The sequence below is a fragment of the Jaculus jaculus genome, chromosome 5, assembly GCF_020740685.1.
Source record: "Jaculus jaculus isolate mJacJac1 chromosome 5, mJacJac1.mat.Y.cur, whole genome shotgun sequence".
NCBI classification, from domain to species: domain Eukaryota; kingdom Metazoa; phylum Chordata; class Mammalia; order Rodentia; family Dipodidae; genus Jaculus; species Jaculus jaculus.
Window position 1 is genome coordinate 68,168,033 of NC_059106.1, and position 23,226 is coordinate 68,191,258.

At 44.3% G+C, this 23,226-nt stretch overlaps 1 protein-coding gene across 2 annotated transcripts in view; it reads left to right on the forward strand.

Annotated features, from left to right (window-relative positions):
* The window catches only part of Oscp1 (organic solute carrier partner 1), a 46,127-nt gene that overhangs the window by 10,278 nt on the left and 12,623 nt on the right, over positions 1–23,226 (forward strand). For both annotated transcript variants that reach the window (XM_045150327.1, XM_045150328.1), the window contains 3 exons: positions 10,981–11,135; positions 19,420–19,587; positions 20,106–20,186. In XM_045150327.1, the coding sequence (XP_045006262.1) occupies positions 10,981–11,135; positions 19,420–19,587; positions 20,106–20,186 (404 nt within the window). The remainder of the gene's footprint in view (positions 1–10,980; positions 11,136–19,419; positions 19,588–20,105; positions 20,187–23,226) is intronic.

The following is a 23,226-nucleotide window of genomic DNA, read 5'->3' on the forward strand; positions in this document are numbered from 1 at the left end:
CTTCGGCCAAAAAAGGGCCACATTGCACTGAAGGGATTTTTCTCCCCTTCTTGGTTCTGAACTTTACAGGGACACCTGGAGCAGTCACTCCACTCCTGGATAGGTTGTCCTATTTGGTAGTCCTAAAATATCTTTCTTAGACTATCATGTAACCAAAGATTTGTGCTTCAACTTGAATGACTCTCCCAGGCTGTTCCCCTTAGCACACAGAGATACCTGTTGAACAACTGAGAATGATGGAAGCATGTGGCTGCATGGCTACCAGGAGTGGGGGCAGAAGGCATGGGGTCCTGCATGCATTATGACCTCCCGGGATAAGTTTTCAGTGTCTCTCTCACCCACAAGTAGCTACAGTCCCAAAGTGGTTGTGGATTGTTCTGCGTAAAACCTTAGTTTTCCTGTCTTTACGTGTCATGGGTGCCTCCCTTCACTGGACATGTGGGTATGTCTTATGTCCATCATCAGTCATCTTCAATATTGTAAATTCTCTTACCACACCAAATATGCCAGTGACAGATTGTTATAAGGATGTAACTTACATGCATACATATATCATATACATTACATATTACTTAAAAGCATAGTCAGTAGAATAAAACAAAGTGACCCTTTCCTATTTCCAGCTCCATCCCCAGCTGTGTAACTCAGGTTTTGTTTTGCTTTGTTTGTTTGGATTTTTTTAGGTAGGGTCTTGCTCTAGCCCAGGCTGACCTGGAATTCACTCTGTAGCCCCAGGCTAGACTCAGCTCATATCAATCCTTCCACCTCTGACTCCAGAGTGCTGAGATTAAAGGCATGCACCACCACGACCTTGGGTTTTAAACTCTCTTAGATGCAGTTTTCCTCCTCAAGAGAATGAGGGTTGTCTTGGAGTTTCCCAGTAAATGCTTAAGATTCAAACCATGGTAACCATCCAAAATGGTTTCCCCACTCCTGTCTTTCAACCTTGGCTCCAAATTGCATACCCCCATAAACAATGCTGATTTTTTGGCATGCATAATTGGCCAAAACTGTGTTGCTTTTATCGAGATAATTATCTCATCAGACTAGGTTCACAGAGAAGCCTAACTAAAGTGACTGATACACTTTTATTATATTTCACAACCATTTTTGACACTTTGCTTGAGCAATTTTTTGCCCATCCTTTGATGCCTGGCAGGATTTCAGTGTGAAGTGTGGATGTTGAGAGCTTTTCATGTATGTAAGTCACTGAAGCTTATTTTAACACAAATGTTCAAAACTTGAGTTTGTCATCTAAGCCCAAATATAGGAGCCTTATGTTGAGAGTCCAGCTACCAGGCCATGTGATATACTTGCGAAAAACCCCTTCTGGGTTGGGAAGATGGCTCAGTGGTTAAATACGCTTGTTTGCAAAGACTGTTGCCCTGGGTTTGATTCTCTAGTACCTAAGTAAAGCAAAATTCAAAAGTGGCACATGCATCATGAGTTTGCAACAGCAAGAGGCCCTAGTACACACACATACACATAAACAAAAAGAAAAAGAAAAAAAAGGATGGGAAGTGGCTCAGCAGTTAAAGGTGCTTATTTGCACAGCCTGCTGTTTCCAGGTTCAGTTCCCCAGTACCCATATAAAGCCAGATGCACAACATGGCTCATGCTTCTAGAGCTCATTTGCAACATCAAGAGGCCCTGGAGTACAACAATATCTGTCTCTCTCTTTTCCTCTTTCTCTTTCTCTCTCTCCATAGATAAATAATTTTTTTTTTTTGGAAAAGAAGAAACAGGGCTGTAGAGATGGCTTAGGGATTAAGGTGCTTGCTTGCAGAGCCTAAGAACCCAGGTTCACTTCCCCAGTATCCACATAAAGCCAGATGCACAAAGTGGCTAGATGCTCTGGCGTGCCCACTCTCTCCCTCTCTCTCTCCCCCTCTCTCTCTCTCTCTCTCTCTCTCTCTCTCTCACACACACACACACACACACACACACACACATACACACACACACTTTTTCTCAAATAAATAAAATATTTTTTAAAAAGGGGGGTCTGGGGAAATGGCTTAGTGGTTAAGGTGTTTGTCTACAAAGCCTAAAGACCCCAATTCAATTCCCCGGGACCTATGTAAGCCAGATGCACAAGGGGCGCATGTGTCTGGAGTTCATTTGCAGTGGCTGGAGGCCCTGATGTGCCCATTCTCTCTTTCTCTCTGCCACCGCCTCCTCCTCCTCCTCCTCCTCCTTCTCTCTCTCTCTCTCTCTCAAATAAATAAATAAATGAAATAAAGGCATGAGTCATCATTCCTGCCTTTAAAAGGAAGAAGAAGAAGAGGAGGAGGAAGAGGAGGAGGAAGAAAAAGAAAGAAAGAAAGAAAGAAAGAAAGAAAGAAAGAAAGAAAGAAAGAAAGAAAGAAAGAAGCCAGACATGGTGGTGCACACCTTTAATCCTAGCACTCGGGAGGTAGAGGTAGGAGGATCACCATGAGTTCGAGGCCACCCTGAAACTAAATAGTAAATTCCAGCTCAGTCTGGGCTACGGCGAGACCCTACATTGAAAAAAAGAAGGAGGTGGAGAAATGAAGAAAAAAAAACCTGGGGCTAGAGAAATTACTCAGTGGTTACAGGTGCTTACTTACAAAGCCTGCCAGTTTGGGTTAAATTCCCCAGTACCCCCATATGCCAGACATGAAGTGGTGCACACATCTGTAGTTCTTACAGTGGCAAGAGGACCTGGAAAACCCATACTCTCTCTGTAATAAATAAATAAATGGGGAGGAGGTCTTTTTTTTTTTTTTTTTTTTTTTTTTGAGACAGGGTTTCACCCTAGCCAAGGCTGACCTGGAACTCACTATAGTCCCAGACTGTCCTTGAACTCACAGTGATCCTCCTACCTCCCTAGTGCTAGTTAGAGGCATTTTCCACCACACCTAGCATTAATATTTTAAGAAGAAAAATCCGGGGTGTCCCCCTGCAGAAATGGGGGCAAGGAGGAGGGAAAAGATGGTACCAACACATGATATATCCATACAAAATATGTTCTTAATAAAAAATAAGTAAATTTTACAAAAATATTAAAAGAAAAAGAAAACTCCCTTCTCTCCCAGCCTTATCCTCTTCCTGATGAAATATCACTTCCAGTACATCCTGCCTCATGAAAGGACACAAAGTTTATTTGAGTGCCAAAAACTAATGCCAAGGTATAACCATGGCTATAGCAGAAGAGGAGATATTCTAATGAGAGATGCTTATACCCTCCGTTCAGACTACCGAAACACTGGACTCCAAGGAATTAAATTTTCCCCAAGAATCCCACACTGGATGGAGGAAAAAGATGAAGCACTGGCACTGCCCAGAGAAGAAACTTGCCTTATTATACAAAGAAATTTCACACAGTTCTGACAACTCTTACCACACAAAATAACATAGCATAACATAATACAAGTTTATTTCCTGGCTTTTGTCTCAGCTTTTCTATAAATTTCTACAGAGAGAAATTAGTCTCCTCTCTCTGGTTTGGGCAAACTATAAATTAATCTATCTTCCTTTACCCAGTTCAGCTTCCAACTTTTCTTTAAATATTTTATTTTTATGTATTTGAAAGAGAGAAAAAGAAGCAGAGAGAGAATGGGTATGCCAGGGCCTCCAGCCACTGCAAACAAGCTCCAGATGCGTGTGCCACCATGTGCATCTGGCTTATGTGGGGCCTGAGGGATCGAACCTAGGTCCTTTGGCTGTGCAGGTAGGTGCCTTAACTGCTAAGCCAGCTCCCCATCCCCCATTTTTGTTTTTTTAATCCAGGGAATCTATGCGGTGTAGAAGACTGAGTTAGTCTAAGTGTCCAGTGACAAAGGCACTAAGGGTGTGACTATGATGATACGGGATCTCTTCCTGGCACTGCCTCCTTCCAGTGTGTGCCTACCTCAGTGTTTAGAACACAGTAGACCTGCCTCTGCTGAGAGCTAGGTAAAGCAAACTGTGAGAAGAAAATGTGCCAATGGGTAGCTCCACACTCTTGCCAAAGAATGAGCGTGAGGTAGGATCCCTGGGGTGCCATGAAACTTCCATCTCTTCTTTGGGGCTTATATATGTGCTGCTCTGCCCACAGGGAAAGAGCTTGCTGCCCAGCTCTGGCCCCATTGTGTAGGTCTGGTGCAGGACCAAGGTGAGGAGTAGCTTCTTTACTTCCCTGGGGAAAGGCTTTGTTTTGTTTTTGCCTTGCTGAAGCAGCTGACAATCACTTGGGATTTTCTTTCCTTTAGAACATATATTCAGAGCAAGCTCTTTTCCTGGATCCTAACCAAGATCAAGGACCCTAGCGAAATGTTCAACTCTCTATAAGCCTTAACCCAATCATGGCTGATAAGGAATGCTTTAACTTGAATTCTTCCTCTCCAGCCTACAGAAATCTGTGGTTTCCCTCTCGTTCCTCCATTAATCTATGAAAACTCTTCCCTTTCTTTGGAGCATACACGTGGCTTTTCAATTATACTTGGCTTCCTTGCAGATTCTGCATTTTATGTACAAATGTGGTAAGAAAAAAAAAATTAGATAACCCAGTTTACTGCAGATCTTTGCTTGTTTTTGTCAAAGGAAAAAGGCCTGAGGCAAACCCAGAAAGGTTCCTATGTCTCTAAGCTGTCTGCGTGGTAGGTATGTTAAGAGATGGCTGAGGCGGGTTAAAAGTCCTCAGATGTGAGCCGGGCGTGGTGGTGCACACCTTTAATCCCAGCACTTGGGAGGCAGAGGTAGGAGTATCGCTATGAGTTCAAGACCACCCTGAGACTACATAGTGAATTCCAGGTCAGCCTGGCTAGAGTGAGACCCTACCTCGAAAAACCAAAAAAAAAAAAAAAAAAAACAGATGTGTTGGGAGGGTTCTAGTTCTTCCTCTTTGAGTAATAAAACAGAATGTAGAGTAAAATCCAAGGTCAAGTGTGAATTCAAGAGTTCCATAAGGGGGCTAGAGAGATGGTTTAGCAGTTAAGGCACTTGCCTGCAAAGTCTAAGGACTTATGTTCTACTCTCTAGTTCCCACATAAGCCAGATGTACAATGATGCAAGCATGCAGTGTCATGCATGTGCTCAAGAGGGTGTGTTGCAGTCAGGTTCACATTGCTGGCAGAAATCACTCGATGAAGAGCAGCTTTGGGGGAGAAAAAGGCTAATTTTGGCTTACAGACTCAAGGGGGAAGCTCCATGATCACAGGGGAAAATGATGGCATGAACAGAGGGTGGACATTACCTCCTGCCCAGCATAAGGTGGACAATAGCAACAGGAGAATGTGCCAAATACTGGCAAGAGGAAACTGGCTATAATGCCCATAAGCCCGCCCCCAACAATACACTGCCTCCAGGAGGCATTAATTCCCAAATCTCCATCAGCCAGGAACCTAGCACTCAGAACACATAGGTTTATGGGGGACACCCGAATCAAACCACCACATTCTTCCCCTGGCCCCCATAAACTGATAACTATCCATGATATCAAATACAATGCATTCAGTCCAACTTTAAAAGTCCCCATAGTTTTATCAATCCCAGCAATGTTCAAACATTCCAGTAATCCAAGGCCTTTTAACTGAGCCATAATACAAAAAATCCCCCCAAAACCCATAATGGCACAAAATAAACACTCATACTGCAAAAGATGGCATTGGACATAGCAAAGAAAGATTCAACCAATACAAGATTTAAATAGGGCAAATACCAAACTCTAGCTCTAAGTCCAACAACTCTAGTTAGTGACAAATCTCCAAGTCTGATCATTCTAACCAGCAACAAGTCTCTAGAGTTCCAGTTCCAACTAGGCTGATCACAGTCCTGGAAAACTTCATCCATGCTGGCAGCTTTCCTTAGCAGCTATCTCGTGGTCCCAGCATCTCCACTGCAACCCACGGTCCATGCTCATGGCTCCATTGGGTCTCCATGCAGGCATCTAGCAAACCTGCTTCATACTGCCATTGGCCATTTCCAAAACACGAGACCGTGCAGCAAATTCAAAAACCCTCTCTTTTCTGTATTTCTTATACTCCATTAATACCAGGTAGGGTGCCAGTTTGTTAATCCAGTAGGTGGGGGGGGGGGAGATAAAGCAGACTTTGAAGAACAGAACCATCCTTAAGCACTCAGGCTTCTTCAAAAGAGTCTACATTCTTCCTGTTGCTCCAGTGTAGGTCAGCTGGCCCAATCTCAAAGGTTGTAATCTCTCATATAATTGCAGCAGAATGGGCAGAAGTTTCAGCCCAAAGATTTCATTTCTGTGTCATATCCCTCTGCACACACCAGTCTGTTTCTACACAATGCATTCCCACACAGCTTCTCAGGACATGGGCATAACAACAGGCCTTTCACACAAACTGCTTCTAGCCAAACCCAGGCAAAGCTGTTTCTCACCCTCACAAACCAAATCTCACAGTCCATAGCTTCTACTGCACTCAGGTCTTTCAACTCTGACCAGAACTCTAGAGAATATTACATCAAGCTATACTTACAGCACTGCAATGTATCTCTTGGGCCAAGATTTCAAATCCTTCCACATTCCTCTTGAAAATAAGCTCTTAAAGACCAAAGCCACACAATGAGGTGTCTAGCAGCAATGCCACTCTTGGTACCAACTGTACTGTTACAGCCAGGTTTGCATTGCTGGCAGGAATTGCCTGACCAAGAGCAGTTTATGGGGAAAAAAGGTTATTTTGGTTTACAGACTCAAGGGGGAAGCGCCATGATCACAGGAGAAAATGATGGCATGAGCAGAGGGTGGACATCACCCCCTGACCAACATAAGGTGGACAACAGCAATAGGAGAGTATGCCAAACACTGGCAAAGGGAAATTGGTTATAATACCAATAAGCCCACCCCCAACAATACACTGCTTTCAGGAGGCATTAATTCCCAAATCTCCATCAGCTGGGAACCTAGCATTCAGAAAACCTAAGTTACGGTGGACACCTGGATCAAATCACCACAGGGTGCGTGCATCTAGTGTTCAATTGCAGTGGCTAGAGGCCATAGCATGCCAATTCTCTTCTTTCTTTCTCTCTCTCATAAAAAAAAAAAAAAAAAAAAAAAAGTCCAGAGGCAGAGGTAGGAGGATTACTCTGAGACTACATAGTGAACTCCAGGTCAGCCTGAGCTAGAGTGAGGCCCTACCTCAGGAAAAAAAAAAAAAAAACACAAGGAATCATGCTTATTTTTTTTAAGATTTAGATTTTATTTGACAGAGAAAGAAAGAGAGAGAGAGAATGGGCACGCTAGGGCCTCCAGCCACTGCAAATGAATTCCAGACATGTGTGCCCCCTTGTGCATCTGGCTAACATGGGTCCTTTGGCTTTGAAGGCAAATGCTTTAACTGCTAAGCCACCCCTCCAGCCCAGAAATCATGCTTCTTTATGTGAGTATGAGAAGAAAATGTGTCTCCCTCCCCTCCCTGTGAAGCACTTCCACTTAAGGTTTAAGTACAGGGCCTGAAGAGAAGGCTTAGGAGTAAAAGTGCTTGCCTGCAAAGCCTAACAACCAGAGTTCAATTCCCCAATACCATATAAAAGCCAAATACACAAAGTGCCACATATTTCTGGAGTTCATTTGCAATAGCTAGAGGTCTTGGTGTGCCTATTCTCTCTCTGTGTCTCTCTATATCTATCTCTGCTTGCAAATAAATAAATGAAATTTTTTAAATTATTTTTATTTATTTATTTGAGAGCGACAGACAGAGAAAGAGGGAGATAGAGAGAATGGGCGTGCCAGGGCCTCCAGCCACTGCAAACGAACTCCAGATGTGTGCGCCCCCTTGTGCATCTGGCTAACATGGGTCCTGGGGAATCGAACCTAGAACCGGGGTTCTTAGACTTCACAGGCAAGCGTTTAACCGCTAAGCGGTCTCTCCAGCCCATAAATGAAATTTATTTTGAGAGAGAGAAGCAGATGGTGAAAGAGTACTCTGCTGCAAATGAACTCTAGATGCATATGCCATTTTGTGTATCTGGCTATACATGGGTACTGGGGAATTGAACCTGGGTCGTTAAGTTTTGTAGGCAAGCGCCTTAACTGCTGAGCCATCACTCCAGCCCTTAAAAAAAAAAAAAAAAAAGATTTAGGTACAGGAGGCTGGGGAGATGGCTCAGTGAGGAAGAGCTCTTGCTACACAAGCATAAGAACCTGAGCTCTATCCCCAGCACCCACATAAAAAGGCAAGTGTGACTGCACATGTCTGTCACCCCAGCACTGAGGGAAGCAGAGATTCAAGAGTCACCGGGGCTTACTGGCCAGCCAATCTAGCCATAAACAGCAAGTTGCAGGTTCAGTGAGAGTTTTGTGTCAAGGAAATAAAGCAGAAGAGCAATACAGGACATCAGACATTTTCCTCTGGCCTCCATCAGCCTGAGCATGGGCGGGCACACCTATACGCACATATGTGTGCCACAAAAGATTTTAAGTACAAGCTAGGTGTACACCTTGTAATCATAGCAGTTGAGAGGTGGAAACAGGAGAATCAGGAAGGCATTCAAAGCCATCATTGGTTACACAGCAACTTCAATGCCAGCCTGGGTTATATGAGACCCTGTCTGAAAAACAAAAAGAAAGAAAGAAAAGAAAGGGAGAGAAAAGAAAGAAGATTCAAATACCATCAGCTTACCATTCTCTCATAAAATGAGCCAGAGCCCAGATTACAAAGTACTTCTGTCAATTATACATCAGTAGAAGCCAGGCAAGGTGGTACATACCTATAATCCCAGCACTCAGGAGGAAGAGGTAGGAGGATCTGTGAGTTTGAGGTCAGCCTGGGCTAAAGTGAGACCCTACCTCAAAAAAATTTTTTAGTTACACACCAAAAAAAAAAAAAGAGAGAAAAAGAAAAAAAAATACACATCAATCGAAAGTACTTGAAATAATAAATTATCTGCTCTTTGCTCACCTTCTGGAGATGCGCAGCCACAACTAGCCATCTGGCCTGTCCTTTGTGCTTTCAGAAATAATCGTTCATTTAATAATTCACTTTACACAAATATTTAAAATAACCTAGTTTTCTTTTTTTTTTTTTTTAACTTTCTAAAATTCATTTGTTTGAGAGAGAAAGAGAATAGGCACTCCAGGGCCTCCAGCCATTGCAAACAATCTCCATACACACGTGCCACTTGTGCATCTGGCTTACATGGGTCCTGAGGAATTGAGTTTGGGTCCTTTGGCTTTGCCAGCAAGTGCCTTAACTCCTAAAGCCATCTCTCCAGCCCTTCTTTCAAAATTTAATTACTATGTATATATGCTCTTAGCAGCCCTATATGCTCACTTTTAAGCTAGACTAACTTACTTAGAATAATTTTTAGCTAGTTGTGGTGGCACACCCCTTTATCCCAGCCCTTGGCACTCAGGAGGCTGAGGTAGGAGAATCCTTGTGAGTTTGAGATCAGCCTGAGACTACATGGTAAATTCAAGGTCAGCCTGGCCTAGACTGTGATCCTACCTTGGAAAAAAAAAAAAAAGTAATAATAATTTATGGAGACTGGGGACAATGGCTTAGTGATTAAAGGTGCTTGCTTGTAAAGCCTGCCAGTCTGTGTTCAGTTCCTCAATATCCACATAAAGCCAGACACACAAAGTGGCACATGAATCTGGAGTTTGAGTGAAGTGACAAGAGGTGCTGGTATGCCTATTCATTCCCCCTCTCTTTCTCTCTGCCCACAAATACAAATATTTTTAGGGCTGGAGAGATGGCTTAGCCATTAAAGCACTTGCCTATGAATCCTAAGGACCTATGTTCAACTCTCCAGGTCCCACATAAGCCAGACCCACAAGGTGACACAAGCATGCAAGATTATACATACATGAGGTGGTACACACACCTGGATTTTGATTGCACTGGCTAAAGGCCCTGGCACACCAATTCTCTCTCTCTCATAAAAAAAAAAAAATCTACTCAATAAAAAGTTTTTAAGAAACACTTTTAAAGGACTGGAGAGATGGCTTAGTAGTTAAGATGCTTGCCTGTAAAGCCAAAGGACCTAGGTTCAATTCCCTAGGATCCACATAAGCCAGATGCACAAGGTAGCACATGCATCAGGAGTTTGCAGTGAGTGGCTGGAGGCCCTGGTGCACCCATTCTTTCTACATATCTGCCTCTTTCTCTTCTATGTCCCTCAAACAAATAAATTACTAGTATTATTTTGGTTTTTGGTGGTAGGATATCCCTCTAGTCCAGGCTAACTTGGAATTCACTATGTAGAGGGTGGCCTCAAACTCATGGCGATCCTCCTATCTCTGCCTCATGAGTGCTGGGATTAAAGGTGTGTACCACCACACCCAGCTAAATAAATTATTTTTTAAAAAGATATGCTTTTAAATATCTAAATGTACAAAGACCTAAAATTATAGGCATTTTGGTTTGCACAATCCTTTTTCTCACCAGGTAGAAATTTTCATTTGAACAACAAGATGAACTATATTGCTATAGTATAAAATCAATGTTATAGATCAAATGTAGAAATTACCCTAAAATAGAGCTGTCTGAAGAGCATTCCTTACAGAAGCATTAAAAATGTTCTAATCTCTTACCAGTGGGTAGCCATGTCTATTTTCATGAAATGTCTTCTAAAACTGTAAATCACCATTGTTTGTCCCATTTTCATGAAGTTTAATTTTAAGTAAAAAATGTTTGTGTTTGTCTGAAGAAAGAATATGTGTGCTGTTTCTCATTTTAAAGGAAGTGTTCTAACAGAAAATGCTTATAAGAATTTTTAAGAAAGATTTTCCTTGTCATAAAGATAATAAAAGTGGTTTATAACCTCTGAAGTATGCCCTCTTAGACACTGTCATCATGGATATTTATCCTAAAAGGATGTCACAGAGCACCCCAAAGCTCTGCCTCCTACTGGGACAGCAGGGGAGACTCTCCCCAGGAATTTGTTCTCACGAACACACTGTGCCCCAGCTCTATCTAGGCCTGGCTCCTCTATTCATACCCAGAGAGCGTTCTAAAGAAGGCATCTTGCAGTACCTTTCCTGCTCAGCTGGGTTCTCTCTTGCCTCTACAGTTCTGAATGACATCATTTCAACCATGTTTAACAAGAAGTTTATAGAAGAGTTGTTCAAACCCCAGGATCTCTTCTCCAAGAAGGCCCTGAGGACTGTCTACGACCGCCTGGCTCATGCTTCCATTATGAGACTGAACCAGGCCAGCATGGATAAGGTGAGCAGACAGCCGCCCAGTCAGCTTAGCTACAACTCTCATACCTTTCATGGATGATTCTAGGCTGAAATCACATAAGATGCTTTATGTAACTAATGGTACTTTGTGAGAAACAAGGACTGGTAAATATGAGCAGTGGTCATGGGTTGGAAAAGATCTCTGAAGTCATCCTCACCAGCCCCCAGTTGCTTATGTCACTTCATCTGCCCACAAAGAATACTGGTATTCATGCCCATATGAATGAGCACTGGAATATATCCCCTAATTCAAGCACTCGGCCCCTAACCTCTAATTCTGGAGGCAGGAAAGAAGATAAAACAGGGCATAGTTGGTAGGGTAGATATGATCAAAGCATGATAATGTATGTTTGTATGCGAATGTCATAGTGAAAACTACAGTGACTGGAGAGATGGCTCAGAGGTTAAGATGCTTGCCCACAAAGCCTAAATTACCCAAATTCGGTTCTCCAGTATCCACATGGGGCCAGATGCACAAAGTGGTGCATTCATTGGAGTCCCTTTGCTGCAGCTAGAGATCCTGATGAGCCCATTCTCTCCCTCCCTCCCTTCCTCCCCGCCCCTCTATATTTTTCTCTGCAAATTAGTAGAGCCAACTGTGGTAGCACACACCTTTAATCCCAGCACTTGGGGAGGGAGAAGTGGGAGTATTGCTGTAAGCTTCAAGTAAGCTAGAGTGAGACTCTATGGGGGGGGGGCTGCAGAGAAGAGGGGGATAGAGTTGGGCTGTCATTCAGTTGGTAGAGTGCTTGTTTAGAAAGCAGAAAGCTGCTGGGCATGGTGGTACATGCCTTTAATTCCAGCCCTCAGGAGGCAGAGGTAGGAAAATCACAATGAATTTGAGGCCACCCTGAAACCACATAGTGTATTCCAGGTCAGCCTGGACTCGCAAAACCCTACCTCAAAAAAAAAAAAAAAAGAAGAAGAAGAAGAAGAAGGAAAAGCAGAGAGAAAGAAAAGAAAGAAACCAGGAAGCCCTAGGTTCATTTCTAGCACCACATAAGCCAGGTGTGATGGTGCACACCTGTAATGCCACCACTTAAGAGGTGCAAGAGGATCAGAAGTTCAAGGTCATCCTTGGCTACATAGCCAGATTGATTCCAGGCTGGACTACATAATACCCTATCTTAGAATATAAATAATTTTAAATGTTTTTGTTTATTTGCAAGCATAGAGAGAGAAGAGAGAATGGACACGTTAGGGCCTCTTGCCACTGCAAACAAACTTCAGATGCATGTGCCACTTCGTGCATCTGCCTTTCCATGGGTACTGGGGAATCAAACCTGGGCCAGGAAGCATCTTTAACTGCTGGGTCATCTCTCCAGCCCCCAGATATTTTTGTTTAAATGGGGATAATAATGAGGACTAAATGAGAAGCATACTTAGCCCTGGCCCCGAATAGATGCTCAATAAATGTGCATTATCTTCTCTGTAATCCTTGCCCACTCTCCTCCCTCTGCCTTTATAAAGGTTTAGGTTTCCATAGAGAAAGGGCATAGAATTTGGGATAAAAGCTTCCTGAGTTCATCTTAATTCTAGCAAGTGCTAGCTATAAGACATGTGCATTAGACTCTCACCATCCTGAGTTCAAGCCTCCCTCTGCTACTTACTAGCTATGTGAATTAAGCAAGCTTCCTCATTTCTTTTTGGCATGTGTGTGTGTAGTATATATGGCAGTGTGAGTGTGATATGTGTACCTATAGTGCATGCACGTGTGTGTGCAGAAGCATGTTCCCTGTGAACACACATCAAGAGGCTAGAGGAGAATGTCAGGTGTCCTCTGTCATCACTCGCCTATTTTTTTTTTTTTAATTATTTGAGAGCAACAGACAGAGAGAAGAGGGCCAGAGAGAGAGAGAATGGGCACGTCAGAGCCTCCAGCCACTGCAAACGAACTCCAGACGAGTGCGCCCCCTTGTGCATCTGGCTAATGTGGATCCTGGGGAATTGAGCCTCAAACCGGTGTCCTTAGACGTCACAGGCAAGCGCTTAACTGCTAAGCCATCTCTCCAGTCCTTTTTTTGTTTGTTTGTTTGTTTTATGTAGGGTCTCACTCTAGCCCAGGATAACATGAAACTCACTCTGTAGTTCAAGGCTGGCCTTGAACTCACAACAGTCCTCCTACCTCAGCCTCCCAAGTGCTAGGATTAAAGGTATTTGCCACCACGCCTGGCATTACTTGTCTGCTTTGTTCCTTGAAACTGGAGCTGCCATTTTCAGTCAGACTAGCTAACCAGCAGGCTGTAGCTGTTCTTGGAACTCCACCCCCAACCCCACAGGACTGGGGTTACAGGTGTGTACAGCCACACCCAGCTTTTTACATGGGTGCTGGGTACTTGAACTTGCTGGACTCAAACCCTCATGCTTGCACAGCAAATGCTCTTACCCACTGATCCATCTCCATAGCCCCCTGATTTTTTTAAACTGGAATCATACCTACTTCATAGAGCTCTCATGAAGAGTAAACCGGATCAAGTGAGGTCACATATATAAATGTGCTTGGCATAGCACTAGATGGTAGTAGTGCTCTACATTTCAGTCCTGCCTCAGCCCCGTCCCCTCTAGCCTGCTCATCTCTCCAGCCCCTATCAGTAACATCCTCATCCTCCCCGAAAGTGCCATAGTGTCTTGGTAAGCTGAAAGTGCCATAGTGCCTTTGTACCATGCTCACTCTCATCCCTAAACTCGAGTCAGGCAACACTGACACCTTTCTTCCTGAATACCCCATGATCCCCCTTGCCGTGCCTTTTCTATTTCCATCACTGTTTTCTATGGCCTTAGGTCTAATTTAATCTAGCAACATGTACTTCACTTGTGCCGTCAGCAACTGGAGGAGCTAGCTGATCTCCTACCGCCAGTCCCTCCCCAATGTCACATCTCATCATTGCCAAATTGGTTGGTGTCATTTAATCACCACTTTTACCCTGTCTGCTAAAAATCTCAGTAGCCCCTAAGATCTATCATATCCATGGCTTCCCAACCCTCTTAGCCTGTTGTCCTTCCTGAGCTCTATTTCCTGTCATTGCTAACATGAAGTGTTCTCAAGACATTCACCTCTTTCTCTCAGGAAATCACCTACTGATTTCCACTTCCAAGCCTACAACTAGGATGCCTCTCCTCTCCCTTCTGCCCATTTCAACCTGCCACTGCACTGACTCAAGCTCCAAAGCCCAGGCTAACCTGGATTTCATGATGTAATCTTAGGGAGGCCTTAACTCACAGAGACCCTCCTACCTCTGCCTCCCCAGTGTTGGGATTAAAGGTATGCACCACCACACCCGGCTTGTTATGACCATCTTTTTAAAAATGTTTTTAAATTTATTTTTATTTATTTATTAGAGACAGAGGGAGAGAGAGATAGAGAGTGAGTGAGAATGGGCATGCCAGGGCTTCTAGCCATTGCAAATGAACTCCAGACGCATGCACCACCTTGTGCATCTATCTCGCTAACATGGGTCCTGGGGAATCGAACCTGGGTCCTCTGGCTTTGTAGGCAAGCACTTTAACCACTAAGCCATCTCTCCAGCCCTGTTATAACCATCTTGATTCTCCATTTCTCCCCACTGGTCCCTCCTAGACATTTACGACATACATGGGGCCTGTTATCTTAGTGCTGCTTAGCATTTAAAAGTATTCTTTTTTTAAAATTTATTTTATTTATTTGCAAGCACACAGACAGACAGACAGACAGAGATAGAGAGAAAAACAGAGAGAGAATGGGCATGCCAGGGCCTCCAGCCACTGCAAACGAACTCCAGACACGTGCACCCCCTTGTGCATCTGGCTTACGTGGGGCCTGGGGAATCGAGCCTTGAACCAGGGTCATTTGGCTTCACAGGCAAACGCTTAACCACTAAGCCATCTCTCCAGCCCCTTAAAAGTGTTCTTGGGGCTAGAGAGATGGCTTAGCAGTTAAGGTATTTACCTGAAAAGCCTAAGGACCCAGGTTTGATTCCCCAGAACCCACAAAAGCCAGATGCACATGGTAGTGCATGTGTCTGGAGTTTTTTTGCAGTGGCTAGAGGCCCTGGCACACTCATTTTCTCTCAATAGATAGATGAGTGATGATAGATAGATAGATAGATAGATAGATAGATAGATAGATAGATAGATAGATAGATAATAGATGGTAGGTAGGTATGTGGATGGATGGATGGATGGATGGATGGATGGATAATAGGGTTTTCTCTCAAATAAATAAAAATAAAATAAATACTTCTTTTTTAAAAAACATGTTCTTGCCAGGCATGGTGGCACATGCCTTTTATCCCAGCACTTGGGAGATAGAGGTAGGAAGATCACTATGAGTTTGAGGCTACCCTGAAACTACATAGTAAATTTGAAGTCAGCCTGGGCTAGAGTGAGGCCATACCTTGAAAAAATAAAAAAAGCTGGGCATGGTGGCACACACCTTTAATCCCAGCACTTGGGAGGCAGAGGTAGGAGGATTGCCATGAGCTCGAGACCACCCTGAGACTCCATAGTGAACTCCAGGTCAGCCTGGGCTAGAGTGAGACCCTATCTCAAAAAAACAAAAAAATAAAAAGTGTTCTTGGGCTAGAGAGATGACTCAGCAGGTAAGGTGCCTGCCTGCAAAGCCTGACAACCTGGGTTCAATTCCCTAGTACACACATAAAGCCAGATGCACAAAGTGGCACATGTACCTGGAGTTTGTTCACAGTGGCTGGAGGCTCTGGCAAGACAATTTGCAATCTCTTCTCCTCTCCTTTTCTCCTCCCCTCTCCTCCTCTCTCCTCTCCTTTCCTCTGTCTCTCTGTATGAAAATAAATAAATAAATAAATAAAATTTTTTTAAAGTGTTCTTTGGGCAGGGTAAGGTGGTACATGCCTTCAATCCCAGCACTGGGGAAGCAGAGGCTAGGAGGATCACTATGAATACAAGGCCAGCCTGAGAATACATAGTGAATTCCAGGTCAACCTGGGCTAGAGTGAAACCCTACCTTGAAAAAAAAAGAAAAACAAACAACAACAAAAGATGTGGTTTCTGTGGGCTGGGAAGATGGCTTAATAGTGGGTAAAATGATTGTCATGCAAGTAAGAGGATCTGAGTTTTGAATCCCCAACACCCACATAAAAGCCAGGCACAGTGGTACACACCTATAATCCTAATGCTGGGGAGAGAAAGACAAAAGGATCCCAGGAGCTTGCTAGCTAGCTAGTATAATTAGTGAACTCTGGGTTCAATGAAAAACCCTATCTTAAAAAATAAGGTGGAAGGCTGGAGAGATGGCTCGATAGTAAAGGCATTTACCTGCAAACCCTAAGGATCTGAGTTTGATTCCCCAGTACCCATGTAAAGCCAGATGCATAAGATGGTGCATGCCTCTGGCCACCGCATACTAACTTCAGATGCATGCACCATCTTATGCATCTGGCGCGCTCGCTCTCTCTCTCTCTCTCTCTCTCTCTCTCTCTCTCTCACTCTCTCTTAAATAAATAAATGTTTAAAAAATTTTTAAATAAACAAATAAGGTGGAGGGCTGGAGAGATGTTTTAGCAATTAAAAGCTCTTGTTTGTAAAGCCTGACAGACAGCCTGGGTTCAGTTCTTCAGTGCCTACATAAAGTCAGATGCACAAAACGGCACTTACATCTAGAGTTTGATTGCAGCAGCAGGAGGCCCTGACACAGCCATACTCACTCTCTCTGTCTGTATCTCTGTCTCTCTCTCAAATAAATAAATAATATTTTAAAAAACAAGGTAGTGGGCTGGAGATGGCTCAGGGGTTAAGGTGCCTGCCTGAAATGCCTAACAACCCGGATTTAATTCCCCAGTACTCATATAAAGCCAGATGCACAAAGTGGTGTATGCATCTGGAGTTTGCTTGCAGTGGCTGGAGGCCCTGGTGTATCCAATCTCTCTCTCTCTCTCTCCCTCCCCCATTTAATAAATAAATTTTAAAAAAATAAGGTAGAAAGCAAAAGAAGACACACAATGTCAATCTCAGGCCTCCACACACACATACATATAAACATATACAAAGGGCTGGAGAAATGGCTTAGCTGTTAAGGCTGAACCCAGGTTCAATACCCCATATGCATCTGGAGTTCATTTTCAGTGGCTAGAGGCCCTGGCATGCCTGTTCTCTCTCTCATCTGCCCCTCTCTCTCTCAAATGAAATAAATATTAAAAAACATATACAGGGCTGGAAAGATAGCTTAGTGGTTAAGTGCTTGCCTGTGTAAGGACCCTGGTTCGAGGCTCAATTACCCAGGACCCACATTAGTCAGATGCACAAGGGGGCACATGCATCTGGAGTTCATTTGCAGTGGCTAGAGGCCCTGGCACGCCCATTCTCTCTCTCTATCTGCCTCTCTTTCTCTCTCTCTCTGTCACTCTCAAATAAATAAACAAAACTGAACAAAAAGAAAATTTTAAAAACATATACAAAGGGGTAAGTGGAGGGAGGGAAGGTATTACCATGGGGTATTTTTTATAATCATAGAAGTTGTTAATAAAAAAATTTAAAAAAACATATACACAAAAAGGTGGGGCTCTTTTTGGTAAGATGACTAGTTGGTTGGGGATCTTTTAAATTTTTTATTTATTTATTTGAGAAAGATAAAATGAGAGACAATAGACATGCCAGGGAAACAAACTCCAGTTGCCTATGCCATTGTGCGTATGTGGCTTTACAAGCAAGTGCCTTTAACTGCTGAGTCATCTCCCCAGCTCCTAATTGGTGGTTTGTTTTGGTTTGGTTTGGTTTTTCAAGGTAGGGTCTTGCTCTAACCCAGGCTGACCTGGAATTCACTCTGTAGTCTCAGGCTGGCCTTGAACTCACAGTGATCCTCCTACCTCTGCCTCCAGAGTGCTGGGATCAAAAGCATGTGCCGCCATGCCCATCTAAATGTGAACTCTTTTTTTTTAATTATTTATTTGAGAAAGAGAGAGAATGGGTGAACCAGAACATCTAGTCACTGCAAACAAACTCCAGCTGCATGCACCGACCCTGAACATGAACTCTTGATCCTCTGCCTTAGTCTCCCAAGTGCTAGGATTACAGGTGTACACCACCACAACCTGCTAAATGCATTTATGCACAGCGGTACACTTTTTTTGTTGCTTGTTTGTTTGTTTGTTTTCAAGGTAGGGTCTCACAGTAGCCCAAGCTAACCTGAAACTCACTCTATAGTCCAGGCTGGACTGGAACTCACGGCAGTCTTCCTACCTCAGCCTCCCAAATGCTGGAACCAAAGGCACATGCTACCATGCCTGGCCCTAGTTGTACAACTTTTTACTTGCCATTTTAATACATATGATTTCAGTGTCCCCATAATGTTGGAAAATTAGAAAGTATTTTTTTACAGGTAGGAAAAGTAAGGCTGAAAAATATGAAGAAATGTGCCAAGGCTAGGGTGATGCTCAGTGGTAGAACACTTGCTTAGCAAGCACAAGGCCCTGTTTTCTATGCCAGGACCATGGGGTGGGGGGAAGCTTGATTTGGTGTCTTGGGTCTGTGATACCAGCCTGGGCTATATAGAGTGAGTTCCAGGTCAGCCTGGATGTCTTGCCTCAAGAAAAAGAAAGGATGGGCAGAAGAGATGGCTTAGTGATTAAGGTGCTTGCCTACTACACCTAAGGATCCAGGTTCAATTCTCCAGGTCCCACGTAAGCCAGAGGCACAAGGTGCCACATGTGTCTGGAGTTTGTTTGCAGTGGCTAGAGGCCCTGGTGTGCCCATTCTTTCTCTCCATTCTCCCTCCCCCCCTCCCCGTGTGTGTGTGTGTGTGTGTGTGTGTGTGTGTGTGTCTCAAAAAAATAAATATTTTTTAAAAAGAGAAAGAAGGAATGAAAGCAAGAGAAAGGAAGACAAAGGGAGGACAAAAGGGAAGGAAGGGAGGGGGGAAGACAGGGGAGGGGAGGAAGGTAAGCAAGCTGGCCAGGGCCTTACAGAAAGTGAGCTGCAAAGAAACGTGAATCCAGTCCAGATTCCTTCAGTTCTAGTGTCCAGTCCAGAACCCACAGCTCCAATATCGTTTCCTATGTCTCCCATCAGTAATACATGGAAATTAACCAGGATCCTAGTTTACCAAGAGTGGCCTGCTTTAATCCTCTTGTCCTGGTTCATTAATAACATCATACTCCTGTTGCTCTCTGAAGTGCCCTGGCTTAGTTGATAATCTATTCTGTCACCTGAGCTGTATGGGAAACCCAGAGTTGGTTTTCCATAGATACTTTGGTATATAGCTGCTGGAGGTCCTGACATGTTTTTATAATACTGTTCATTTTGTTTGTGTGTGACAGCTTTATGATCTGATGACCATGGCTTTCAAATATCAAGTGCTGCTATGTCCGCGTCCCAAGGATGTATTGTTGGTCACTTTCAACCATTTAGATACTATCAGGGAATTCATCCAAGACTCCCCAACCATCCTTAATCAAGTGGATGAGACGTTCCGGCAGCTGTCAGAAGTAAGAGTGTCCCCATTGTATCTCCTCCTCGCAGCCCCAATCCATGTTCTCGTGCCACTTTAAGAAGAGGCACATTCTGTGACTGTGACCACAGGGTAGGAAGCTTGAAAGGCTGCCACTCTCCCAGAACATTCTAAAAACCTACGCATATCCATTTTGTTAATACAATGGGCATTATCATCTTTGGCCCTTTATTGTGGCCATTGTGACTGGTAAAGCAGAGATACAGAATAGAGCTATTTTCTGCTGACCTCTAAAAGGGAGTTAGAGGTGGCTATCTGCTAATTCATGGGGAACAGTCTCTCCAGGAAAGATGGCCTGTGGAGGACAGCACCTAGTAAGGTCTGTCCCATCTGTTCCACCCTGGAAGGAGGGAGGGTGCTGGCACTCCTGCTGCCAAGCTCTGTGCTTACCCACCCACCCCCACCCCTGAGCACCACCTCCACTCCATCCCCACCTGTCCCTCAGCTCTTAACCTGGTAGAAAGTGAAGTGCTTCTCTCTGCCTTGCCTTGACAGATATATGGGTCTCTCTCTGCTGGAGAGTTCCAGCTGATCCGGCAGACGCTCCTCATGTTCTTCCAAGACCTGCACATCCGAGTGAGTGAGAAGCTATGAACTCCTTGCAGCTGCTGCCCTGGCCACAGGCTAGTCATTGAGACACAGCAGGGCCAGGATTGTATTGCATTTGCCTGCATGTGGGGGCAGGGGGGCATACCAGGGTCTCTTGCTGCTGCAGTGAGTACTTGGATGCATGAACCACTTTGCATCCAGATTTTATGCAGCTTGTTTTATTTTGCTGAGGAATCGAACCTGGGCCATCAGGCTTTGCAAGCAAGGACCTTCAACTGTTGAGCCATTTCCCCCAGCCTCCTAAGCAGTTTTTTGTTTTATTATTTTTTGTTTCTCAAAGTCTAGTCTTGCTGTAGCCCAGGCTGTCCTGGAATTCACTATGTAGTCTCAGGCTGCCCTTGAAGTCATAGTAGTGCTCCTACCTCAACCTCCAGAGTGCTGGGATTAGCACCACACCTAGCCTCCTACACAGTGTGCTTTTGATTTTTGGGTTTTTTAAATTTGAGAGCAGAGAATGAGAGTGCTAGGGTCTCTAGCCACAGCAAACGAACTCCAGATGCATGTGCATCTGGTTTATGTGGGTACCTGAGTCCTTAGGCGTTGTAGGCAAATACCTTAACTGCTAAGCCAATTTGTCTCACTCTAGCCCAGCCTGACCTAGAATTCACTCTGTAGTCTCAGGCTGCCATTGAATTCATGATGATCCTTCTACCTCTACTTCCCAGGTGCTGAAATTAAAGGCACGAGCCACCATCCCTGGCTCAGTTGGTTGTTTTTTTAAGAGAGAGAGAATGAGTGCCTCTTACCACTGCAAACAAACTCCATACACATGAGCCACTTTGTGCATCTGGCTTTACATGAGGACTCAAACGTAGGTCATCAGGCTTTGTATACAAGTGCCTTTAACTGATGAACCATCTTTCCAGTCGTCCTAAGCACCATTGAGACGATGCTACCATTCTTTCCCAGCCTCCGAAGTTGCTTTGAATACTGGTTTCATCCCTTGCTTCCGTAGAGAAAATATGCTTTTGAGGCACTAGCCTGATCCCAGTTCCAACCTTTTCTTGAGCCTGACCAGCACTGACTTCCCCAGCATCAGACCCTATCAGGAGGCTGCTTCTGCTCCATGGCTCACCTTCCCTGGGTTTTCAACACTCCATCACATTCTGGCTTTCCTTCATCTCTCCTGACTCAATGCTTCTCCTCCTTCCTCTCCCCTTCTCCAAGCCCTCTTCCTCCTACTTCCGCCTGCCCTTGGTTCTGTAGGGACCTCTTTCCTTTCTGCTTTGGCCAACCCCTCCTTTGCCTGTAACATCTGAGTCAAACCTCTACTGTGCACTTGCCTTTGCCTTCCCCTAGCTGCCTCTCTTCCCCTGCTTGCTGCAGCTCCATGAGGATGCCCACCAGGCCTACAACTCCATTTATCTGACTAAACTAATTCAAGACTCGACTTCTATGGAGGACACGGCCTTCCTGCCATTCCGTCCTTCCTCTCTGGCCTCAGAGCCAATGTCACCTTGTTCAAAAATTATTTATTCACTTATTTTGGGAGGGGAAGAAAGAGGCAGATAGAGAATGAGCACTGCAAACAAACTCCAGATGTGTGTACCGCCTTGTGCATTTGGCTTTACATGGATACTGGGGAATTGAACCTGGGTCCTTTGGCTTTGCCAGCAAGCACCTTAACCATTAAGCAATCTCTCCAGTCCTGATTTTGGTTTTTTAAGGTAGGGTCTTGCTGTAGCCCAGGCTAACCTAGAATTCACTATGTAGTCTCAGGTTGGCCTTGAACTCACAGTGACCTCTTACCTCTGCTTCCTGAGCACTGGGATTAAAGGCATGCACCACCATGCCCGACCCAGTGTCACCTTTAGATCCCCCTTCTTTGATCTGCACCCAAGTGCCCCTAATGTGGACAGGGGCCACCCTGCTGCAGCCCCTCCCCCCCCCCCCGCCCTCCATTCCTCCCACCAGCAACCTAGCCTGGGTTCCAGTATTGTTTTGTTGTTGCTTATTTGGTTATTTTCAAGGTAGAGTTTTGGTCTAGCCAAGCTGACCTGGAATTCACTATGTAGTTTCAGGGTGGCCTTGAGCTCATAGTGATCCACTTACCTCTACCTCCCAAGTGCTGGAATTAAAGGTGTATACCACTGTTTTGTTTGTTTGTTTGTTTTTCAGTTCCTGGGATCAAGCCCGCGTTCTTTTGTATGCTGGGCAAGGGTCCTATCATGGAGCTACAACCCCAGCCTGGTTCCTTTCTTTCCTTCAAGCTATTCCTCCCCCCAAATGGCCCTCTCTCTTCCTGCCTTGCTTACTCCAAACAATCTATGCCCTACTTTTTTTTTTTTTTTTTTTTTTTTTGGTTTTTTGAGGTAGGGTCTCACTTTAGCTCAGGCTGACCTGGAATTTACCATGTAGTCTCAGGGTGGCCTCGAACTCACAGTGATCCTTCTACCTCTGCCTCCCAGTCCTGGGATTAAAGTTGTGTGCCACCACGCCCAGCTCTATACCCTAGCTTTATAAAACATATTTCTGAACTTAATGGAGGCCTGTCTGTCCTGGACAGGATTTCGTCATTCCCATAGCTCAGCAATCTAAGATGGGAAGATGGCATGCTATCACAAACAAGCCCAGGCTCTGGTATAGACACTCTCGTGTCTAAATTCTACTCTAGCACTAGCTGTGTGACCTTGAGCAAATTGCTGTTCTTTAAAAAAAACAAACTTTATTTAATATAATTAATTTATTTATTTGAGAGAAAGAGGCAGAGAGAGGAAGAGAGAATGGGTGCGCCAGGGCCTCCAGCCACTGCAAATGAACTCCAGACACATTCACCCCCTTGTGCATCTGGCTTACGTAGGTCCCGGGGAATCAAGCCAAACCAAGGTCCTTTGGCTTTGCAGGCAAATAATGCCTTAACTGCTAAGCCGTCTCTCCAGCCCAAATTCCTGTTCTTAAGGCTTAGTTTCTTTCTCTGAAAAGAAGTGACAAGACCTAACTTAGAGTTGGCCAGGAAGATTAGCTGAAGCAGCACATAACGTGGATAACGTGTATATTTGCTTCTATG